This window comes from Triturus cristatus, chromosome 6 (assembly GCF_964204655.1).
Source record: "Triturus cristatus chromosome 6, aTriCri1.1, whole genome shotgun sequence".
NCBI classification, from domain to species: domain Eukaryota; kingdom Metazoa; phylum Chordata; class Amphibia; order Caudata; family Salamandridae; genus Triturus; species Triturus cristatus.
This window is the reverse complement of record NC_140589.1, coordinates 375,466,446-375,490,436: the sequence shown is the minus strand read 5'-3', so window position 1 is coordinate 375,490,436 and position 23,991 is coordinate 375,466,446. Positions and strand designations below refer to the sequence as shown.

The following is a 23,991-nucleotide window of genomic DNA, read 5'->3' as shown; positions in this document are numbered from 1 at the left end:
ACATCTGGAAAGTCCTCTATGTATATACATATACTGTCATTCAATCGATTTCTAAAGACTTTGATACTGTTGTGTGGAACCACTTTGTGTCTTATGTTGTTTTGGATTTGTTTCCAAATTATGGAGTAGAGAGGGGTATACTCCTTGGTTTCCTGCTCCTTTTTTACCTCCCACACATTGCATTGACAAGTGCGGATAGCTTTTTGCCTCAACCCTCTGGTCGTCGTTATCTGTATCTCCTTTGAGGTGTTGGTAAAATATTCCTGTTTTGCAACTACACTTTGGTCTCAAAACGTTAATCCATCCCACTATGATTCGGTATTCAGAAGGGACGCCCTAAAGACGCCCCTTCCAAATATCGAATCAGTATTTGGTCGCATATCCAAATTGCCTTGCAGTCAAAATTTCGAGCCTTTTTGCGCTCTAATTTTGACTGCAAAAAGTATTTGTACATCTGGTCCTCAGTCCGAAAAGATCCTGGCTGACCTTCAACCCTATATACGGACCTTCAGAAACATCTCTGATATCTGACGGAGAGAGTCCACTTTCTGGAGGAAAATGCCAAAGATGCCGGAAGTTGGCCCCAGCACAGCAAAATCGGCATTGTGGGCTTTCAGAAGGACAGCGAGAGCCCCAACATGGTGGACTTCTTGGAGACCTGGTTTAAGGACCAACTGGACCCACATGCCTTCACCCCCTATTTCTCCATGGAACTTAATCAACAAGTGCTGGTCAGACATCCCCCTCCAGGGGCGCCACTCTCCCGGTCATGGCAAATAACCTTAATTTCAAGGACTGAGTCCTTGAAATTAAGAATATTTGCAGCACAACAAACATGTAAATGTTCAACCTGAGTTGTGAGTTTCTACAAATACACAACATATAAGTACCCTTGATAAATGTTGATTTAAGCAATGAAACCGTGATAATTTATTTTTTGATAGGAACGTTTTCTTAATTTTGAGAAAAGATTATTTTTCAAACTTGAAAATTCTAGGGCTTATTATATACTGTTTCAAGTGAATGACATGCTGTTAACAGGCTACTTTAATTGCAAAACAAGTAGCTACAGGAGTATAAATAACATTTCCCAGCAAAACCTGCAGTTCTGAGAGTCAAAAATAGAGGGAGGCCCAATTCAGCAGTATTTTACCATGCCCCAGACCGTGCGTACGCAAAACCCCTCCTGTACTTAACAGTTTGGTGGTGGATTCTCATGGGTTCCTCACCATATTTTAAAGAGATGGGGCATTCATTTTACATTACACCACTGGTGGAGCTTCTGTTGGACCACGTGAAAAGTACTATTGAATGAATTTGTACAATCAGGTCTCTTTTAAAAGCATAAACTATAGATTAGAATTTTGAAATGTGCAAAAACCTCTTACTTGCCTTTAGAAAAATATCAATTTGTACATTTGTCAATATTTATAGAAAGATGGCATCTGAACAGAAAGAAGCCCAAAGCGAGCAAGTTCCTGATTTTATACAATTGAATGACTTGGCTATTGAAACAGTAGGTGGAAAGGTAAGGCAAATTCTGTAATGTTGTGAGTTTATTGAAACATACTCCTTTCTATGGTGTCAAGGTGTCACTATAAAAATGTGAAAAGGTTCAATACACTGATCAGGTTTTTATAGAGCACAACTAATCACCCATTAGGATCTCATGGTGCTGAGAGGTGGGTGGGGGAGGGTCTGCAGTTCAGTCGAAGAGCCAGGTCTTGAGGTTCTTCCTGAATTGAGGCAGTGAAGGTGATTGCCTGAGATGTGGAGGTAGCGAGTTCAAGGTCTTTGTAGCGGGGCAGGAGAAGGATCTTCCTCCAGATGAAGTCTTGCGGATCAGTGGGATAGTGGCCAGGGCCAGATGTGAAGAGCAGAGATGTCTGGGGTGTGTGTAGAAGGAGAGGTGATGATTGAAGTATGCAGGTCCAGTGTTGTGGAGGGCTTTGTAGGCGTAAGTAAGGAGCTTAAAGGTGATTCATTTGTTGATCAGGAGCCAGTGAAGGTCTCTCAGGTGACCGGAAATGTGGCTGCAGCGGGGATGTCCAGGATAAGTCTGGGGTAGGCGTTGTGGTTCACCCTTTCTCAGTGGTAAAAAAACATAGGGTCTTATTTAGAGTTGGGTGAATGGAGGACATCTTCCAAAAAGTGGCAGACGTCCTATCCACTGTACTATGAGCGCCTTTATGTTAATGATACTGAAAAAAATAGCAGGCAGGATATCCAAAACATTTTGGCAAATGTCTTGCTCTGCCAAACTAAATATTTTGAATTTTATACCAGATATTGTGTTTCATTTGTGCAGTGTTCGCCTACAGTATTAGTGGAAAAACATGAAGTCATGCAGAAGTTGCCTTTGCCATTGGTAAACAAAACCTTTTTTCTTGTTGAAAAAGGTTCATGCAATCCTCACCTCTTCTGCTTCTTAAGGCCCTGTGCTTCCAAAATGGAACCCACAGGCCTCCATGTTATATATCACACAGAGGCATTCACATGCTACCCAGCACACACACATAAGTAGCACTCACTAAGCACAGTACTACACACAATATCTGCAGGCCAAGGGTGAGCACACAGCCACAGAACTTTACATGAGTGGGCCAGCAGGCCCCTCTACAGTTACAGAGGTAAAAAGGCCTGTTCACACTACTGATTCTAGTGAACACAAAATAGGTACGCTGCCACCACAGTGCTTGTGTCACTTAATTCCAGTTAGCCCTCTACCTTCACAAGGGCAGCGCTCAGTGCACCCCTCCTAGTCTAACCAGACTGCATTACCATGAGACAGGACTAGGTTATGGGGCACACGCATGATCAATGTTTGCCCGTGACCAAAAATGATTTCCATGGATATGGATATCCATGCAGCTGCGGCACTGGGGTGGACATGTCTTCAAGCAGAGAACTTTTCCGTCCCAACAATCTGTATTGGCATGTTCTGTTCTTTTTCTTGGTTGTGTAAGAAAATAAAACACCTTAATAACTTATTTACAAAACTTTATTTAAAGATTTTACATATAACATAACATGAGTGGGCGCTTAGTGGCCAGCATTGCAATCATACCTTCATAGAGTACAGTAGCAACAGAGCAAGACGACGGCCCACCTGTGTCACCCCAGATGAGAACCCCAGCCATGAGTTAAAGATTTCTTTATTTAATTTTTTTTTTACTCTCCCTGCCCTTCAGAGTCAGCGTTGTTTCCCCCTGTTTTGACATCTTGGGAGCCTGCCTGGAGACAGTCAGCCAGTATGCTGTGGCAGAGCTCCCTCCAGAGCCTTAAGTCATCCTGCAATTTCTCATCCTTACGACACTTCTTCATATGCACCTCCTCAGCTAGGGACCATTCACCTACGTCCCAAATCCATGCCGGGATTTACGGTGCCCGCACCCCCATCCAAACAATTGCAATTCTGTGCCTGGCCAGTACCAACAATAGATACTGACGCTTATACACCATATTGCTTTGGTTTTTATGCTTTCATAATAATCCTAATAGACAGTGGTTGGGCGATAGTTGCACTCTGCTATACACACTGCCTCTTATTCGCTACACTACCTCTGCCCAGAAATTCCTGACCACAGGACATTCCCATGTCAAATACAAGCAGTTGGCCCCCTCTGTATGACACCTGGGGCATGAGTTGGGCCTACTGGGCGCCAAGCGATGTATTCTCTCTGGGATCATGTATGTACGGTGTGCATAGTTGTAGTGTGAGTGCTCCTACCACCCTCCAATCCTTTTCTTCCAAGGGAGCCTCCAGGTCTGCATTCCAAGCTGCAAATGCCATGGGAAGAGGTGCGCTAGCATCCTCCCTCATTGCCCTGTACAGCAAAGAAGTAGTACGCCTGCCCGCCCCACATGTGAATAGGATGTCTAATGTCTGTGTAAGCTGTGAAATCAATGGATACGTGGGCCATATTCCTTTGAATATGTTTGTTAAGGTGGCGTATTGCAGGTATTGCCCCTGACCCAGTCCAAAATCACAGCAAGCCTGTTCAAATGTGATAAATCTCTCGCCCTGGTACAAGTCAGCGAGTGTATTGCACCCCCACTCCTGCCATGCCCGATACAACATATTGGCCATCACTCCACACTCTCCTAACCAGTGCTATGTCCCACACTGACAATTCCCGGTGGAACGGGAGTGTTTCAGAATTCGTTCTACAAACGTTTCCCAAATGCGCGCCGTCTGCCCGACCACATACGGAACTGCATCTGAGGCGCCCACTCCCCCCATGAGCAGTGCCGGCAGGTGAGCAACTGGGACACTATCTCAGAGTAGACGTTTCTCCCAATTTTCCCCCTCGGCCAACCACCTAGCAACGTGCTGTAGTTGGCGGAATAGTAGTAGAGCAGCTCCAATCTGGGAGCCTCAAGTCTGCCCTCCTCGTACATGCGATTCAGTGTAGCAAGTGACACTCTTCTGCGCTGTCTCGCCCAGTACAGATCCATCAAACACCTTAATAACTTGGAGTTTCCCTCAGATCTGCATTATTTGTAGAAAGTTTTAAACTGAATTGAATCTCAAACAGGTATGCCCTCTGCTTCATCAATGACTTCTCAAAATCAATAGACTCTCTCTCAGTCAATCATAATCTTTATTCGGCTGTATACCAGCCATAAAAGAATGCATCATTAAAAAACATTTCAAAAGAGAATACCACAAAAAAATAAAAAATATAATAATCAAATACAAGCAATGATGATGTTTCCATAACAATGACAATTGCAAATATCCAAATATCAATCGATTGAAACAATTTATCCACAGGCAGGGAGCCATAATGCCTGGGTACAGAAATTAATTGGTGGATAAAGAGAGGAACATCTATGTACAGTTTCCATACGGGTAGTTATCTCTTTCAAATTTCAGGATTAATCATCAACATATGAAAATCTTGAGGCCTAGGCACATTTTCGTAATATTCATTTTCTAACAATATTCCGAAGCCGGACAGCGGAAGAAATATACTTATAGACCATAAGGCAAATAAATTAATCTTTTAAAAGCAAAAGATAATGTAACGCAGCCCAACACTTTCTAATATTTAAAACTCTTAAAAGTGGTTTTAAAAAAACACGTTGTAGTAATCAAGTCCACTCTGTTGTGATGATTCAAGTAGGTTTATTAAAAGATGGTACAAGATCACAGGTAGATAAGAACAGGACCAGTTGAGGATCAGAGGGAGACCAGTACAAGACCCGAGTAAGACCCCACCAGGAGCAGCCAGCAGGCAGCTCAGCCCAGTCAACTGTGACTTCTCTGACAGATCCCAAACATTCTGTCAGCATCATCACCTTAACATTCCACTTGTGGTAGAATGGCATTGTATTAACATTAGCAGGATATAACATATCCCCCTTTCTCCTACGGAAAACAAAAAAACTAGAAACTGAAAAGAAAAACCTGAATAAGTGAAAGCAAAGTGATAATATAAAAACAAGGAGAACAACGATCATGAGAAAAGCAGTGTGAGAACAACCCTAGAGAAAAGCAACAGAGAGAAATTAAGAAACAGAGAAGAATCAAACAGAAGAATCAAACATAGAAACCATCCTCCCTTCTTACACAACAGCGAAGAAGGAAAAAAAAAAACAACAACGTAAGAGAAAAGGATAAAAGAAAACGCAACAGACTGCCCCAAAACATACCCACTGGCCAGAACAGGAATGAAATGGAGGCTGAAAATGGAAAACGAAAAGAACACAGGGCAACAGATAGCGACAAATGCAGTGGAAGATAACACGACAGAAAAACAAAAGAAAGTCCAGAATCCACAAGAGACACAAGAAGAAGAACTCAGAAGGAAACAGTAAAGAAGAAAGAAACAAGAAAAATGAGGAAAAAATATAAGAATAATTCCCCATCTAAACACCACTATCTTAAAGCAAAGACAAAATTGTAATGCAAAGATAACAGTGCAAAAACAGCAATAAAATATAATGTCAACAGAACATACTTAGTAATGAAAATATGAATGTATAAACCTGAGCTAAATATGTGAACTAAACTGCATGGGTGAGAACCCACGACTGATCTCTTGAGAAAGAGATGACCTGTGCACCAGACTGGGAACGCTTCCCATACACATATAAGTGTAAAAACAAACTCTGTGTGGAAAAGCCACACAGTGCACTGAAGTAATGCAGCACATATGAGTAGGTACTCATGACATATTCCAATAAATGAAGGAATGTTTGGGTAAGAACCCCTGGTAATGCAAAAGGACTGTAACCTTTGCATGTGATCCCTATAAAAGGGTAGAACTGACAGAGTTTGGGTGGGAACCCGCACTTATGCAATAGGACTGAAACCTTTGCATGGATCCTCTGTGAGAGGGAAACAGAATAGTGCACCTGTGAAAATTGTATAAACGTACAACAAACAGATGGGACTAAGGCCCATAATGTACACCCTGTGTAGGGTAAACTAGACTGTGAATTTAAGCAAATGGGCTACACCCTTGCATAGCTCCCAGGAGGGAGAATCGAGTTGTGCACACAAAAAAAAAAAAAAAACACCCTATGTAGAGTAAAAAAACAAGCGAACTAAACACATGAGAATTATGTGTACAGAGAACAAATGGGACTTAAACCCATTGCTGGCAAATGGGACTAAAACCCATTGCGATCCCAATGTTGGGAGACAAATGGCATGCAAACAGTCAACAATGGACTAAATACGACGTGCACCCTGACGGTATGTACCTACGGGGTGAATAACTAGAGTCCAAAAACAGAATTGAGACGTAAGCAATCATGCAAAAGCATTTGAAATAAAACGTAAAACCATAGAACTGTGACACACACCGGTGAGCGATCTCTCACCCGAGTCATGCTAGAACAAAAAACACCCTTGCGTAAGCGAACTAATAGCCAGCACAGAAAACACCAGGTAGGTAAAAAAACAATGTTAAAATTACCCATACCCCAAAGATGCAGAAACACCAATGGGAAACAAACAGGCTGACTTGTAAATTGGTGTGCCTGTCTACTAAATAATAGACAAGCGTAGAACAGATCGTGACAGTTCATGGAGACATGCCATAGTAGTCATAAAACAATAAACAGGGCAGAGAAATGAAGAAAAGTGTCAACAACCTTGATGCGAGTGTTCTCTGACCTCGATGGGATGACTCCGGACTACAAAACATAAGCAGGTGTCAAATGTCCGGTGACATGGAGAAAAAAAAACTTATAAATCAGAGGATGCACTCGACATCTTTCAATGTTGACACGAAGTACAAGATGGTTGTCTGTAAGCCAGCATTTATCTCTAGTGAAATGAACAATAAAGTTCATATATAAAAAAAAAACCGTGGTTGGCAATGCTCGCGTTGAATCCATAGGCATATTGTACTGAAAACCAAATTAGCCACCAACCACAAAATGGCAGCACGCACAGTGACGCCGCGCCGGATGGCTCCCGGCATCACCATGCTGTGAAAGTTGACAGGCAGCAATGATGACACGAAGGAAACGTCACAGAAAGAAACAGCGCGGGACCCCAGGTGAAGGCAGGAGAGACATCACGGAGGGAACAGAGGTGAGAGGAGGCTGCGCGCGATGAAAGTGTGCGTGTGTCAGGAGGCTCGTTTAGATTTTGAATGGCAACGAATCAAACTGCCATGTCTCAGTGCCAAACTCCAGAAGTATCCAAAACAAAAAACAAAAATCTCCCAACACCTCGCTACGACTAGGACCCTTAAAACACTGGCGTCTTGAATAAAAAGACAAAGATGAGGGAAACAGCAATAATTGCAGATGCTGCCCCTAAACAGAAAATTGTCCCAAAAGTAGATGTTTATCCACTCCTTCTGCCGAGAGAGGAAATGGCACACAAAGCTCTGAATGTCAAAGTAAGAAGACTAACACTCATTGAAAGCGCAGTACACGTAGAGGTAGCAAGCAGCACTCTTCCTCCCCAGAGTGCAGACATTGATAAATAGCAGGTTACGCCGATTAGAGCCAGGGACACACTTCTTCCAGACAGTGCAGACGGCAGGCTATGCAGATTAGAGTCAGAAACACACTTCTTCCAGACAGTGCAGACGTTAGTGACTGACAAGCTTACCCTCACCGAAGGCACAGCAAAAGACGCTTATTAATAGCTCTGGAGAGTAGACGCCCAAGACTGAATGGGCAACTGCAGAAGTAGATCTCCCCAGGCGCTTTTCCTCACAGGAACAACTGGCAGACTACTAGTGGGCGACCGATGGGAGGTCACTGGTGGGGTCAGGATGCCAGTTGATAACTTGATTTGAGTTGCTGGATACTGTTGTATTTTTTAAGTTGCTTGAGGTGACAGAAGTTGCTTGAAATCCTTGAAGAGATGACAGTTGTAGGTTCTTTAAAGATCGTCGCCAAAAAACTGTAGTAATCAAGTCCACTCTGTTGTGATGATTCAAGTAGGTTTATTAAAAGATGGTACAAGATCACAGGTAGATAAGAACAGGACCAGTTGAGGATCAGAGGGAGACCAGTACAAGACCCGAGTAAGACCCCACCAGGAGCAGCCAGCAGGCAGCTCAGCCCAGTCAACTGTGACTTCTCTGACAGAACCCCAACATTCTGTCAGCATCATCACCTTAACATTCCACTTGTGGTAGAATGGCATTGTATTAACATTAGCAGGATATAACACACGTCTTGGGTTAATATAAAGTTTACAAAAAAACATAAAATGCAAGGTGCTCTGGGCTGACTCTGAATCACATGGGCAGAAATCCAGTTTAGCATCACAGTAGACATCACGAGGATATTAACCAGTAAGTGGGAAATTCCCATCCTAAACCTTATCGGATAAAACATTTTGACATGGGTAAAATAAAAAGAAAGATAGGGCTCAAGGGCCCTTTTCTTTACCAACTCCTGTTTATCTCTAATCAAATAGGAGTATGTTAAAAATTCTCTTTTCAGCTTCGCTCTTGTTATTTTAGTTATATTTCCGGGGCTGTCGAGACAATCCGACAGTCCCAGTTTCTCCAACTGATCATTTATACAGGTAATCCAGGGGAGTTTTTTTGCACAGTCCAATTTTAGACAATCTAAAATAATGGCACTGTTCAGAACTGCTTCTTCTTTGCCTAAATGTTTCGCCATAGTAATAAAGGTGCCAATTGTATACGAAACGAAAAGATAGCGGAAAAAAACTGAGTTCACTATGACAAATGGTAGCAGTAGTGCTTTTAGGGACTGTCAACAGGCGTTTCATAAACATGTTCTCAGCTCTCTGTAGGCCCATGATATTACACGAGCCCCAGACTCCAGCTCCATAAAGTGACAGCACATGTACGGGCTTTATAGATGCTACAATGGCTTTTATGGGCTGGGAGCCTCGTTTTTTAGTGAATCTGAAGATAGCCTCCACATTTTGGTTAAATCCCCTGGTCCTTGCCTCTACTAAATGGGACCAAGAACTGTTTTGGTCGAACAGAATGCCCATTTAAGAAAATGTGGGCACGTAGGACAGTTTTTCATTATTTACAAAACAGGTAATTAGGGTCTTGGGAGATTTACCCACCACCATAATGTGTGATTTTGTTACATTAGTTTTTAATCCAAGATCATTCATAAAATTATTAAAACTGGTTAAAAGCCTCTGCAACCCCATCCACGTTCTAGACATTAAAACACAATCATCAGCATACACTAATGCTGGTAGGGGCCTGCGATCTATCAGAGGAGCATCGACATTCCCGTTTTTAATGTGACTTTCCAGATCATTCATATATAGACAAAATAGGAAAGGGGCAAGAACGCAGCCCTGTCGAACCCTATGATCCATCTTTATTGAGGCAGTGAGTTTAAAACAGCTCCATATTGGACTCTCCCCATCACTCCCTGATGCATTGCTACTAAAAAGTGCAAAATAGGCGGTTCAATGCCCAAGGTCAACATCTTCTCCCAGAGCCTTCCTCTCTGCACCCAGTCAAAAGCAGACGTCAAGTCCATGAACCCAAGATAGAGGGATCCAGGCTTGGCTATGGTGTACTTGCCTATGGCCAGGTGCAAATTCAGACACTGTTCTACCGTTCCCAGGCCTCTCCTGAAGCCATACTGAATTTCAGAAAACTTCCCATTTTCTGTTACCCAGGTCTCCAACCTCTCTAATATCACACGGCCCATAATCTTGCAGGAACAATCAATTAAAGAAATGGGCCGGTAGCATTTTGGATCCGACCTGCCCCCTTTTTAAATATGGGCACTATTGTGACCGTTCTCCAAGATTCTGGGGGACCCTGAACCACATGGCATCTCAAGATATTTGTTAGCAGCGGGAGCCACAGGGGAATATTTGCTAAAAAAACATTCATATCAATGTCAGAAGCTAATCATGGCCATCTTCATTCAGTTATGAGTTGCAAATATCCCATGGTTTGAAGCATCTGTCTGCACAATTAATTACTTACTATTATCAGAGACATTAAACCCCCAAGCTGAACACAAGGTGCCCAATTCACAAAGGTAAACTGAGATGAGAGTCTAACTTTATGACCTTCAGTATCCACAAAGGGCATTTACTACTTTAAAATGCCCTTTGTGAATACTGAAAGTAAAACTTTGCAACTTTCGGTTTTCACAAAGGGATTTTAGAGTAGTATATGCCCTTTGTGAATACCCAAAGTCGCAAAGTTAGACTCTCATCTCAGTTTATCTTTGTGAGTCAGCCCCAACGTCTCTTTCTGGTTGTCAAAAGCCCTTTCTAGAATTCAGTGAGGCCTGAAAAGGCATCACGTCAGTCTGGGTTTTGGGAGGCACTCTAGTCAATAATGGGCTTGATCCTAGTTTAAAGGCCTTCAAATTACCACTGTCAACGGGGTGGCCAAGAATGCTTAAGTATCTGCCCTATCAGGCTATTTCTAGCCTTAACAGCTCAGTCAGCCTTTTACATGGCATGGAACAGTCACCCTGTACCAGGTGATTCCCCAGCTGGAGATACAGACAGTTATATCATCCAAATAGGTAACACTAAAGTAATTAAAACCAGACATGGCCTATTTTGAAAACCTCTGAAAGGTGGAAGGGCATTGTGCATACCAAACATCATAACCTTGAACTGAAGTGGCCTTCTGAGGTTACAAATGTAGATCTTTCCTGTGCACCATCAGTCAAAAGTCTGAAGGTAAGTCATTTAAAAACTCTGTAACCCCTAACTTATAATGATACGGGTTGCATCTGTCTTGTGGTCACAGTAAAGCGGCTGGTATCCACACAGAACCTGAATTCTGGCATCCTCCCTTGGCACTAGTGATGCAGCGCTGAACGTCAAATTCCCCCTTCGGCACAGACCAACTACCTCGTCATTTAATTTACTCACATACAGTTATAGGTGGGGCCCATAACACCAATATACTTACACTCGGTTGACCTGTTTACTGAGGGAAAATACGTTTCACAATGTTGACATGAGAGGAATACCTTTACCTCACCTTAAACACATTGACATTAAACCTAAGATATCCCTCCCATACAGAGATAGATCATTTAGTTGAGTTGGTACTTGATGATTTACTCGTCTACCTTTGCTCTATTCATTTTCTCTTAATCTACTTCTTCAAATAATCGACACAACACATTTGTCAATTAATCAATTATTCCTTATCTAAGAAAAGTTGAAGGAAATGTTAAAATCATCATCAGCATTTTAGAGCATCATATTTACCTATTCTGGCTAACGTCGTCCTCTAAGTCAGTCAGTCAAAGAGAAAATTTCTGCAAAGTTTAGGCCGCAATTCAGTCTCTCATAGATTCAGGATAACAGCTGTCCAGCAGTGTCACCGTCCTCTCCGTCAGCATAACGTCAGGAAATCGAGTTTGTCAAAGAGCAAGCCGATAGCGTAGCGTCGAGATAGAGCGAACCGCCCCTACCCTAATTCCCTACCTACTTTTATAATGAAAATACTAACAATCTTGTATCAAGATTGTATTTAGAGAGTTCTAATTTGTCAATTTCGACTGGCAATGAGCAGTTCTCAGGGTGTTGAAAGATGAAGTCATCAAACTTGCTTGTTCCGGCTTTTAAATTGAGCATTGTCTCTTAGTCTTGGACGGGTTCCCGGAATGACCTTGGAGGGTACATGTTCTCCCGGGGTCAGGTCCAGGCCACTGTTGCTGGCGGTGACGCATGCGCACTTCACCCAGAACCTCATGTTGTCAAGGCAGTCATGTTTAACGTCTCGTTCAGCCATCTTGTCAAGGCCGAAATGGTCAACTTAAGCAAAAGAAACACAAAAACGTAATTAAAAGATGGAAATGACTAATAAAATGTTATCCCCTTACTAATACCCATATGTGTGTGTATTTATCTAGCAGAAGCAACACTCAGAGCGGTTTATACTCACTGAATAAAGCACAAATTGCAAATACATCACTTAAAGCAACATATGACATATAATATTCTAATTTTCTACTATTAATATGAGTACACAAGTTAATTCACAATTAATATAGCCATACAAAGTGCAATTCCCACGTGTAATTCTCTTGTTAATATAGTTGGTGAGTTATCAATTCAAACAAATTAATAATATTACAATTAATTGATTATTCAGATTAATATTAACATGCAGAATGGGGGTATACAAAATTTTGTACTAGCCGCTCCAGCAATCCCCCCTTTGGTCATTATATCACCACACTAACATAAAATGTTGTATTCTTTTTGCGGAAATTTTGAATTGATTTCTTGTTTCATTCATATTTCAGTTTCCCCTGTTTCTTCTCTTTTTGCTGTTTTATACATGCTATCCTTTAACTCTTCCAGTTCTATCTCTTCAAATTCTCTTTCTTGTTTCTTATCCCTTCTCCTTAGGTTTTCTCTTTTTATTCTTTTCTGGTTTTTATTCTTTCTACAACAAATACAACCTAGTCTGATTATTAGTACTAAGGAAATCACACAAGTTAATGGAAATAATATCTTACCTCTAAATGTACTACCTAGTTTTACTACAAAGTCTTTAATAGCTGTTATTTTCTTACCAATCTTTTCCCAAACACCTTAAACCTCCAGTGGTACAATTTCGTCATGCAATTCTGTAATGTTTTTAATATAAATGTTCAAATCTTTACTTTCGTCAGGAATGTAAGTACAACAATGTTGAACCTTCAGCATTCCACAGACTCCACCCTCTTTTGCCAATAAAATATCAAGGGCAAGTCGATTTTGCATTACCATAACAGCATGGCAACCATTTCAGTATTTACCAATAAGAATCCTCCAGCGGTGCTTGTTGACAAGCGATCCACTACTGTTGAAAGTTTTCTAATTTTGTTCACATTCAGTGATATTCCCACTGCGGGTATCAGTGCTCCAAAAATATCACCTACAATTTCAACCCAAGATTCTCTCTTACTACCTGCTAAATAACTACCTAAACTATGTACGCCATCTTCTCCTCTATCCATGTGAAAAATCTTTGGAAAAACCAGGCCAACATAACATGTGCCATACCAATGGTCTGGCAAACGATAATATGCCCTGTTACCACAAATTAAATACAATCCTGGAAAGACTGGATCTCTTCCACCTTTAAATCCCCATCCTCTCATGATTCGGTATGTATCATGGCACTCACTATTCCCTAGAAAATAATTGTCATACGCCGTCTGATTCCTTCTTATACACAGTTTCCCTTTCTGAGGCCAATCTAAAGCCATGGTTGGACTCGATTCTCCTCTTAAATGTTTCTCCGTTTCTACATCCCAAACCGTTTTCTCCACTTTCCCTTCCTTTGCATTTTCAATCTCCTTTCTTCAACCATATCCAAAAATGTCTTCTCCTCTTTCTTTAAACTGCAAGTCAAGTTATTTTTAAATATATATTCTAAGGTTAGTTCATTTGTCTCTAAGAAAAATTCACCTAATACTTTTGCAGGTTTTACTTTGTTTAGTTTGTTAATTGCGGGTACTTGTGCAAATATAGTATCTACATCTGAAAAATAATACTCTAATTTACCTGTCTGGTTAAATAAACTAGCTATTACACTACATGTTATTCCATATGTTACGGGAAGGTGATGATAAGTCACTCCTTCAGATACAGATGCAGGTAATTGCATACATACGTAGCAATCCCTTACGTCCATTGTTTTTACATATTCATACAACAATTTTGAAAACACATTGTTAGAAAAATCTGTTATTAACCTGTCTTTATGTAAATAGTTTTTATCTATTCTAGTTGGAACTACCTTTTGAACTTTCCCTATATTAGTTATGTTATCACTATGTCCTTCTAATGTATCAACAGTAACTTTAAAGGAAATTAGTAGAGCAAGAATACTCCAAAGAAGCATTAATAATCCTGCACAACAACAACACATTTTGCACCATCTTCTAAGGAAGGTACATCTACTTTTGCTACTTTCTATGTTTGCCATCTTTCTAAAATGAGCCGTGTCTTTTGACTTAGCCTCTCCTACTTCACAACTAGTTTCTAACCCTAGGCTTCTGAGCACCTACGTGGTTCTACCAGATTTTAGCTATTTCAGTATTTTATTGTTTTCCCATCAGTAATTTTCTTGTCTCATTCAGTTTGGCATCTCATCATCTTTCACCTTCCCTTCGTTTTCAACACACAGGTTGTCCTGAACATCCGCTTCTTCTCCAATATCGGACAAGATAACTCTCAGGATTTCCGATTCTTCGTCTTCCTCAACCACTTCCGGTACAACCACCCCTGGATTGCCTTGGCTATCCGCCTCTTCCTTTACTTCAGGCAGGGCCACATATGTCCATTCTGGTGATTTATAATTCTGGTTAGGTTTTCTTGTTCGTTTGCTTTCTTTGACTACTGTCTGTTCTTCTTCTTTCGATTTCTCCTGACTCGTTACTTCATTCACCTGTTCAGCTCTTGGTGAATTTACACGTGTCAGCCTATATCTCAGTCTCTTTATTTTGTTTGGCCACAATTCATCTTTGGCCGCTCTTTTCAATTTACTCCCTTTATCATTCTTTTCAGTTCTCCAAGCTCTCTTTCTCAGAACTCGGCCTTCTGGTATCTCATCTTCGCTTTCTTCAGATTCTGTTTCAACTTGCTTTTTAACTTCGGCGAGTTCTTTTTCCACCTCTTTTGTTTTCCCTACTTCTGTCCCTCCTCGAATCTCCGTCACGCAATCTTCCTGCTGACTACTTGTCCCTACTTCTAATTGGGTGTTGGAGTTCCCTACACCTCCTCGGGGGTCTTCCGCAATAATCTTTCCCTCTCTCTCTGTATCTGGCACCTGTCCATCTAAAGGTGTTGTTTCGGGTGGAATTTCTCTCAATCTTTCATCTGGTACTTCCTGCTCACAGATTTATTTTATTTTTTCTCCACTGTCCCTTTCTTTGGTCTTCTTTTGTTCTTTCTTGGATGAAGGGGCTCTTTGTTCTGTCTCTGAGTCTGAACTGGATTCAGAAATCAGTAATCTTTTCCTTAGGGAGTTACTTCTGGGGACCAAAGTTAATCTTGAATCTGTCTCCCCCCTTTCCGAATTTTCTCCTTCTTTATCTTTTGGCTCTCCGTCATCTGACTCAGTACTGCATTCTGATTCATCAAAATACTCTTTTTCTTTACAGTCAACTGGATTTGGAATTCTCAAAGTATGACTTGCATGGATCCAGTTCTTCAATCCAGCACACTTCACAGCTGTTGTTGTAGTCAAGATGACTTGCCTTGGTTTTCCCCACCTGGGAACCAAACAGTTTCTTCTTCTGTGTACTTTTATCCTTACCCAGTCCCCTGGGCTTAGATCATGAGCTGGCTTCTTTTCAAGAGTGGTGGCATCCGCTCCAACCTGATGAAACACAGAATGAACTGCGTCAGCCAGGCATTTACAGTATTCCAATACCATGTCATCAGTTATTGTCATCAGCTTATTGACTGGTATAAATACATGTCTCATTGCGTGTCCCATGAGGATCTCATGAGGACTCAAACCAGTAGTTCTGTCTGGTATTGATCTAATAGTCATGAGTACTAGAGGCAAGACATCGGGCCATTTCATACCTGTGGCTAAACACATTTTCCCTATTCTGTTTTTGATAGTACCATTCATTTGTTCTACTACACCAGAAGCCTCTGGTCGGTAGGCACAATGCAGTTTTTGTCGTACATTCAATGCTTTACAAATCAGTTTTATGATCTCATTATGAAAATGTCCTCCTCTGTCTGATACAATTGTTACTGGGAACCGAAACCTAGGTATAAATTCCCTCAACAATAATTTTGCCACTGTCATTGCATCATTTCTTCTTGTTGGGAACGCCTCTACCCACCTAGAGAATAGGCATACCATTACCAAAACATACATCAATCTGTTACAAGGAGGCATCTCAATGAAATCTACTTGCATTCTGGTAAAAGGCCCTCCCTCTCGGCCTATTGTTCCTAGACTCACCACTGTCTTTCTTCCTGGATTGTATTGCTGACAAATTAGACACCTTTGACAGATACTTTCCGCCACAAGCCTGAACTTGGCATTATACCAAGTTTGTTTAAAGGACCTAATCAAGGCGTCTCTCCCTATATGTCCCTGTCCATGATACATCCGTGCCATGGCAGACATCATGCTATCAGGCATTACTGGTCTTCCATCTCGATAGACCCACACATGTTCTTTCTCTCTTGGTGCACATCCTGCTTTTACCCACTGTTTTACTTCTTCCTCTCCTGCTTCTTCCTGCAATTGTCTTACCTCATCCCATGTTCCCACAGTGTTAGTAAACATTGGGAAACACGAAACCAATTCTTTTTCCTTTGCCCGATTGATTGAATTCTGATTTTGTGCACAATACTGTGCCATGTCATTAGCAAATTTGTTTCCAGTGGCAATGTAATCACCACTGCGACTATGAGCAGCACATTTTACCACAGCTAATTGCCTGGGCAGCTGTATTGCCTCAAGCAACCTTCCAACCACTTCAGCATTCTTAATGGGAGTCCCACTTGAGGTCAGTAAACCTCTTTGTAGCCAAATTTGGCCGAAATCATGGACCACCCCGTAGCCATACTGGCTATCAGTTATCACAGTCACTCTCACACTTTTCCCAATCTTACATGCTCTGGTCAGGGCGGTAAGTTCAGCTACTTGCCCGACCTTACTCCTTTCAAATAGGATGCTTCCATCACTGCTGCAACTGTACATACTGCATATGCTGCACTTAGCACTCCATCATCTGTTCGCAAAGAGGATCCATCAACAAACATGACATAATCACTTTCTGGTAAAGGGTCATCTTTTATGTCAGGCCTTTGTTTTGTACAAAAATCAAGTACATCCAAACAATCATGATCTGCTTCATCCCTTACCTCCACATGCTCCACATTGGGCAACAATGTTGAAGGATTCACATTCACGCATCTCACAAGACTCACATTTGTTGCGCCCAGAATGACCTTTTCATACTTAGTCAGTCGGCTGTGCGTCATATACTGAGTACGACTCCTTGTTAAAAGAATCGCCACATCATGAGGCACAAACACTTTCACAGGATACCCCATCACAATTCCTTCACTCTGTTCCAAACTTCGACATGTAGCAGCTACTGCTTTCACACACCCAGGAAGGGCTACAGCTACTGGGTCCAACATGGATGAAAAATACGCAATTGGTTTCCTCAGTTTTCCATGCTTCTGTACTAGAACAGAGAGTGCACATCCATTTCTCTCACTGCAATACAACTCAAATTCCTTATCACAATCAGGCATACCCAATGCAGGCGCTTCACACAATCCTTCTCTCAATTTCTTGAATACGGCCAACTCCTCCTTGTTCAAATCAATTGGATCTCTCACATCACTTTTTGTCAGTCGTACCAAAGGTTTTGCAATCAAGAAAAAATTTCCTATTCATTGACGACAATATCCAACCATTCCCAGGAACATTCTCCCTTCTCTTTGGGTCATTGGTGGACTCATTCTTTTTATGATCCTGATTCTGTCTATGGTTATTTTCCTGTGTCCTTTCTCAATGCTGTGTCCCAAATATTGGACTTCTCTTTTACAAAATTGTAGTTTAAATGGTGACACTTTTAGCCCTCCATCTGCCAAATGATTTAACAAAGCTACCGTGTCTACTTCACAAGCTTCACGAGTTTTCGATGCCACAAGTAGGTCATCGATATACTGGACTAGTACTGAATTTTCAGGCATTTCTAGACTCTCCAAAGACTTCTTCAATAGCTGAATAAATATTGAGGGGCTTTCTGTATACCCCTGTGGAATTCGGCACCACGTCAAAATACGCTCGCCGAAACGAAATGCAAAAATTTGCTGGCTGTCATGGTGTAATGGGATGGAAAAGAATGCATGGCACAAATCAATCACTGTGTACCATTCTGCATCATGAGGAATCTGATACAAAATCACAGATGGATTTGGTGCAATGGGACAACATGGTACAACAATTTTGTTTATCTTTCTCAGATCTTGCACTATTCTGAACTTCCCACTAGGCTTTTTCAGTCCCATTATCGGTGAATTACATGGGCTACTCATTATTTCTCTCAAAATTCCTTGCCTTATCATTTTCTCAATCACAAGAGTAACTCCTTCGATTATTTCAGGAGTCAATTTATATTGTGGAACATTTGGATAACTTACTCCTTCTTTTACAGTTATCTTTACTGGATCTATATTCCTCATCAATCCTACATCTTCTCCTGTGAAGTCCCAAACTTCTGCTTTTACTGATTGTTTCAATTCTTTTGGTAGTTCGTCAGGGTTGAATACAGCATATGTTCCTGTAACCTCTTTCTCTCTATTTGCCAATGTCATTTTATACAACACATCATCATCTGGTGTTTCAAAGGCTATTCCATCTGGAGTACAAAATATAGTGCAATTCATTTTGCACAATAAATCCCTACCTAACAAGTTCACAGGACTAGTGTCACACACTACGAATCTGTGCATTTCAGAAAATGTCCCTATAATAACTTTTACTGGTTCTGTAAGGTAAGTTTTAATGTGTCTGTTGGAGACCCCAACTACTTGGATCGTTTCATCCGAGAGAGGAAGATTCTTAACATCAGCTGATCTAACAGTTGATCGAGTAGCACCAGTATTAACTAAGAAAGTAATATTTTCATTATTAACTTTCCCATCTACAAATGGGCCTGTCTGGTCTACTTCTAGAGTTGCGCCAAGTACGCACTCTTCTTCCTCCCTTCGGCACCGTCAATAACCCTCTTCTGAATCACTTTCATCGCGTTGCAGCCAATACTGCGAAGCAGCGCTAGCGCGTTGCGGCTTATTTACCTGTTCTTCGTTGTAGAATACATCCTCCTTACTATACTTCTGGCAATTTTTGTTCTGTGGAAAAGGTGGTTTTGGCACCTGATTCTGTTGTGTTACACCCTGCTGTTGTCGGTGCTGTTGACCACTCACCTCATTCTGCACCTGTGGATTCAAGGATGAATTTTCATCATTAGTACTTGGTGGATTCTTACACTCGGATTTCCAATGCCCTATCCTACCGCAATTATGACACGGAAATTTCTTTTTAGCTTCCTCAATATTCCCTTTATTTTTCCCAAGATTAAATCTCGGTTTTGATCCTGCTTGTTCCACTAATTGTGCTTCCTGTCTCTCTGCTACTTTTACCTGTGCCCACATTGCCTTCTCTTTTAGTTTTCGCTGTTTTGCTTCAATTTCATCACTGAAATATTTAGCATGTCTCAATACTTCGTCTCTTTTCTTGTTTTGCCAATCTACTGTATGCTGTTTTATCATTTCACTAATTTCTGGACGAAGACCATATACAAACCTGTATACGAAATGACTCAAATCCTTGTCACTCAAATTCTCATCTCCACTGAATTGTTTAAAGGCTAAAATTAACCTCTCATAATAGGAATGTACCGATTCTTTGCTTTCTTGATGTGTTTTGTCAATTTTCACCCAATCTGTCTCCTTAGGGGGTACTTTGTTCTTCAAAAATGCCATAACCTGTTCGTATTTCTTCATTACCTCAGGGTCTGGAGCTCCTGTCTTAGGATCCCTTGGGTATTCCTGTGTTGGCCAATCTATTACTATTTTGCATTCTGTCCATAAATCTGCTGGTACAATTATATCAAAAAGGCTATTCAAATCAATCCACAATACTTTCGATAATTTCACAAATCTGTCTACCTGTCTATACCACTCAACGGGCTTTTCACGCAGTCGAGGGAAGTCATTCGTAAATGACAAAATATCCTGTCTAGTCCATAGGACATGCACATATCCTCCTCCTGGAATCTCTCTCATAGGGTATTCTGTCACAATCTGACCTATTCTTCCTGTGGTATTCATGTTTTCAATGTCTTTTTCAGTGAAATCTACTCGATAGGGTTTCTGTGAGGCTTTTACCTTTTCCATATCAATGCCCATTTCATTTGCCACATCTCCTAATCTTTCATGAAGATTTTTCGCTCTCCATGTTACGCTTTTGCACAGAAATAACAATTCCTCATCTTGGTACGTTTTTAACTTCTCTGTCGGAATAGTTCCTACTATTAATTCTTCCAGTACCATTCGTAATTTAGCTACATCTATTGACTGAGATTACTTGTCTTTCTTTTGCAAGCTTCTCAACCATTCACTCAACTCCTCTGTAGATGGCCCTACTGGCTTTTCTACATTTCCTTGTCCAAAATCTTTTTGTGTTTCTGACATGGTCTCTATCATTGTCCTACGTTTCTCTGCACAGTTCTGACCTACAAACGGGTTGTTTGAAAAATTCGGTTCAATCATACTCATAGTCTGTCTCCATGGATTCTCACTCTGACTCATTCTTGGTTGTTCAACCGATTTATTACTTTTATAAGGGACTGTCAAACAATGTTCACTGCCTTTTTGCTTGTCAAAAATAGGCATTACTGGACCTATCGTTACTGGTTCAGTTACCGCTTCCAAATTCTTAGTTAATTCTCTTATTTTCTCCGTTAGTTCTAGGGTTGTTTTGGCTAATTCTGCTGAATTTTTTCCTTCCAATTTTACTCCAGACTTCTTTTCTACCTCTTTAGTATGAATGAAGATGTTCTTGTATAGCGCATGGCTACCCGGAGGCATCCCAGCGCAGAATTGTTTCTTCCTAATCTTGGAACTCTGGTTCCGATTTTATGATTCGTACTGTTTCTTTCATTGGGGCACTTGGAGTTAATATTTCTGGTTCTGGTCGGTATGGTGGTGGATTTTTATAGAACATATCATCAAGAACATCACCCTCAGATTCAATTATTCCACACCCTCTCAATTCTACATTATGCCTCTTTTCTACACACTTTCGTCCTTCATGCTCTCCTTCAGTTCTTATGGGAAACAAACCCTCAGTCATACTTGCATTCTGCCACCTTCTCATTCGATCATCATGCGTCTCATGTCTGTACGATGTGCCAAACAAGTACCTATATCCTCTACCATTTCTCTGTCTTTCTCGGTCATGCATTTCGTCTTCCCATTCCGTCAAGGCTTCAAATTGAGTCAGTCTAGGTCTCGGTTCTAAATTCATAATTTTCTCTCTTAAATTTCTTAAAACAGCCAAATTAAATGAACCATGTTCTGGAAAAGCTAATACTCCGTCCTCCTTCGTATACTTAACCCAGTTGTCTAACCAAATACAGGTGTGATATCCATATTTTGCAATCATTAAAGATGCAGGGGTTTTCGGTGGAGGAAGTAACTGTCCTTCCCTAGTTTTGACTTCTTAAACCACTTCTTAATCTTTCCGAACCATGACTTTTTCTCTTTTTCTGGTGGATCGTAATACATTTTCCTTTCTTTTCGCGTCTCACTAGTTTCTCCCTACAACTGTACCGCTATTCTGTCCAATCGCAGCGAGACTCACACCAACGCACCAATCCGGAGCGTCTACGTCACTGTCACAATTCTCAAATCCCAGCGCGACTCCCACTAACGCACCAATAGGGAGCGTTTCACGTCACCCTGTATTTCTCCACTCCTAGCGTGGCACGCACTAACGCACTAATACGGAACGTTTTATGTTTCTGACCGACTGTCCAATCCCAGCGCGGTCGTTCTGACGTCAGCAGCCGCTGCAGCAGCTCCTGCTCCTGTCTACCCCTCCTTTACAAATCTGCTCAGTAAGTTTTTGTTTCAATTTCTACAATTCTGTTAGTAACAACATGAAAACGTCTCCATTGTCCGCTTCGCTAACCAAAGAATAGCAATAGACCTTTCCCACGAGAATTCCGTCTTTCCCGAGAACAGCACTTACCTCTGCCTTACTACGGAACCGTTACTTCCGTTGATAAAGTAGCACATCCCTCTACTTTACCCTTCTAACAAGCATTAGCTAACTGTTTCTCTAGTATTTAAGACACATAGTTGGAGACCCAATGCTCCTGAGAAATAAAACTAGAGTTTCACAATTAACCCGAATGCCTTTACATTTACGCACTTTCACACATGAAAAGGTAGTACATTCACACAAAATCCTGTCTTTCCCGAGAACAGCGAACAGTCTGTCCTACTACAGAATTATGACATACGTTAACAAAGCAGCGCTTACCTCTCCTTTGTCCTTCTAACAAGCTCAGAGAGTACCTATTACCTTTCCAGTGATAAGCGTTATCGGAATGCCAGTTGGATCCCTGGTACCTAAGACCAGAATTTCACAGGTAACCTTCGCTAACATACACACTTCTCTCACACAGAAAATGTCTCTAATGGCAACACACAGCGATGTCACTGAATCGAACCCAGACAATGCGTCATGCAACTTCATTCGTTACACGTTTTCTCCTGTGTACCTACAGGATAACAACAATTCAATTTTTCCCAAGAGCACCGCTTACCTCTGCTCTACTATGGAACCGTTACAAACTTCCGACTTCCTACATCCTAGAAGCCGTGCAAACAACATAAAACTCAACACGACTCAACATAGAGTGTTAGTACATAAACCAATATCAATAACCAAATAATCAATAAGCTATTTACAAGCAATAATCACCAAACCAAAACAATAAAAACCATTGTCTTGCTACCAGAAAACTGATGTAGCGCTGAACGTCAAATTCCCCCTTCGGCACAGACCAACTACCTCGTCATTCAATTTACTCACATACATTCATTGGTGGGGCCCATAACACCAATATACTTACACTCGGTTGACCGGTTTACTGAGGGAAAATACGTTTCACAACGCTGACATGAGAGGAATACCTTTACCTCACCTTAAACACATTGACATTAAACCTAAGATATCCCTCCCATACGGAGATAGATCATTTAGTTGAGTTGGTACTTGATGATTTACTCGTCTACCTTTGCTCTATTACTTTTCTCTTAATCTACTTCTTCAAATAATCAATAAAACACATTTGTCAATTAATAAATTATTCTTTATCTAAGAAAAGTTGAAGGAAATGTTAAAATCATCATCAGCATTTCAGAGCATCATATTTACCTATTCTGGCTAACGTCGTCCTCTAAGTCAGTCAGTCAAAGAGAAATTTCTGCAAAGTTTAGGCCGCAATTCAGTCTCTCATACATTCAGGATAACAGCTGTCCAGCAGTATCACCGTCCTCTCAGTCAGCATAACGTCAGGAAATCGAGTTCGTCAAAGAGCAAGCCGATAGCGTAGCGTTGAGATAGAGCGAGCCGCCCCTACCCTAATTCCCTACCTGCATTATAATGAAAATACTAACAAAATTGTATCAAGATTGGATTTAGAGAGTTCTAATTGGCCAATTTCGACTGGCAATGAGCAGTTCTCAGGGTGTTGAAAGATGAAGTCATCAAACTTGCTTGTTCCGGCTTTTAAATTGAGCATTGTCTCTTAGTCTTGGACGGGTTCCCGGAATGACCTTGGAGGGTACATGTTCTCCCGGGGTCAGGTCCAGGCCACTGTTGCTGGCGGTGACGCATGCGCACTTCGCCCAGAACCTCGTGTTGTCAAGGCAGTCACGTTTAACGTCTCGTTCAGCCATCTTGTCTAGGCCGAAATGGACAACTTAAGCAAAAGAAACACAAAAACGTAATTAAAAGATGGAAATGA

General features: G+C 41.2%; 1 protein-coding gene across 1 annotated transcript in view; it reads left to right on the top strand.

The window, feature by feature from the left end:
* ALLC (allantoicase) overlaps positions 1 to 23,991 on the top strand; it is an 823,350-nt gene that overhangs the window by 48,066 nt on the left and 751,293 nt on the right. Inside the window, exon 2 of the mRNA XM_085610751.1 lies at positions 1,435 to 1,528. Coding sequence (XP_085466877.1) covers positions 1,439 to 1,528 — 90 coding nt within the window. The 5' untranslated portion in view covers positions 1,435 to 1,438. The remainder of the gene's footprint in view (positions 1 to 1,434; positions 1,529 to 23,991) is intronic.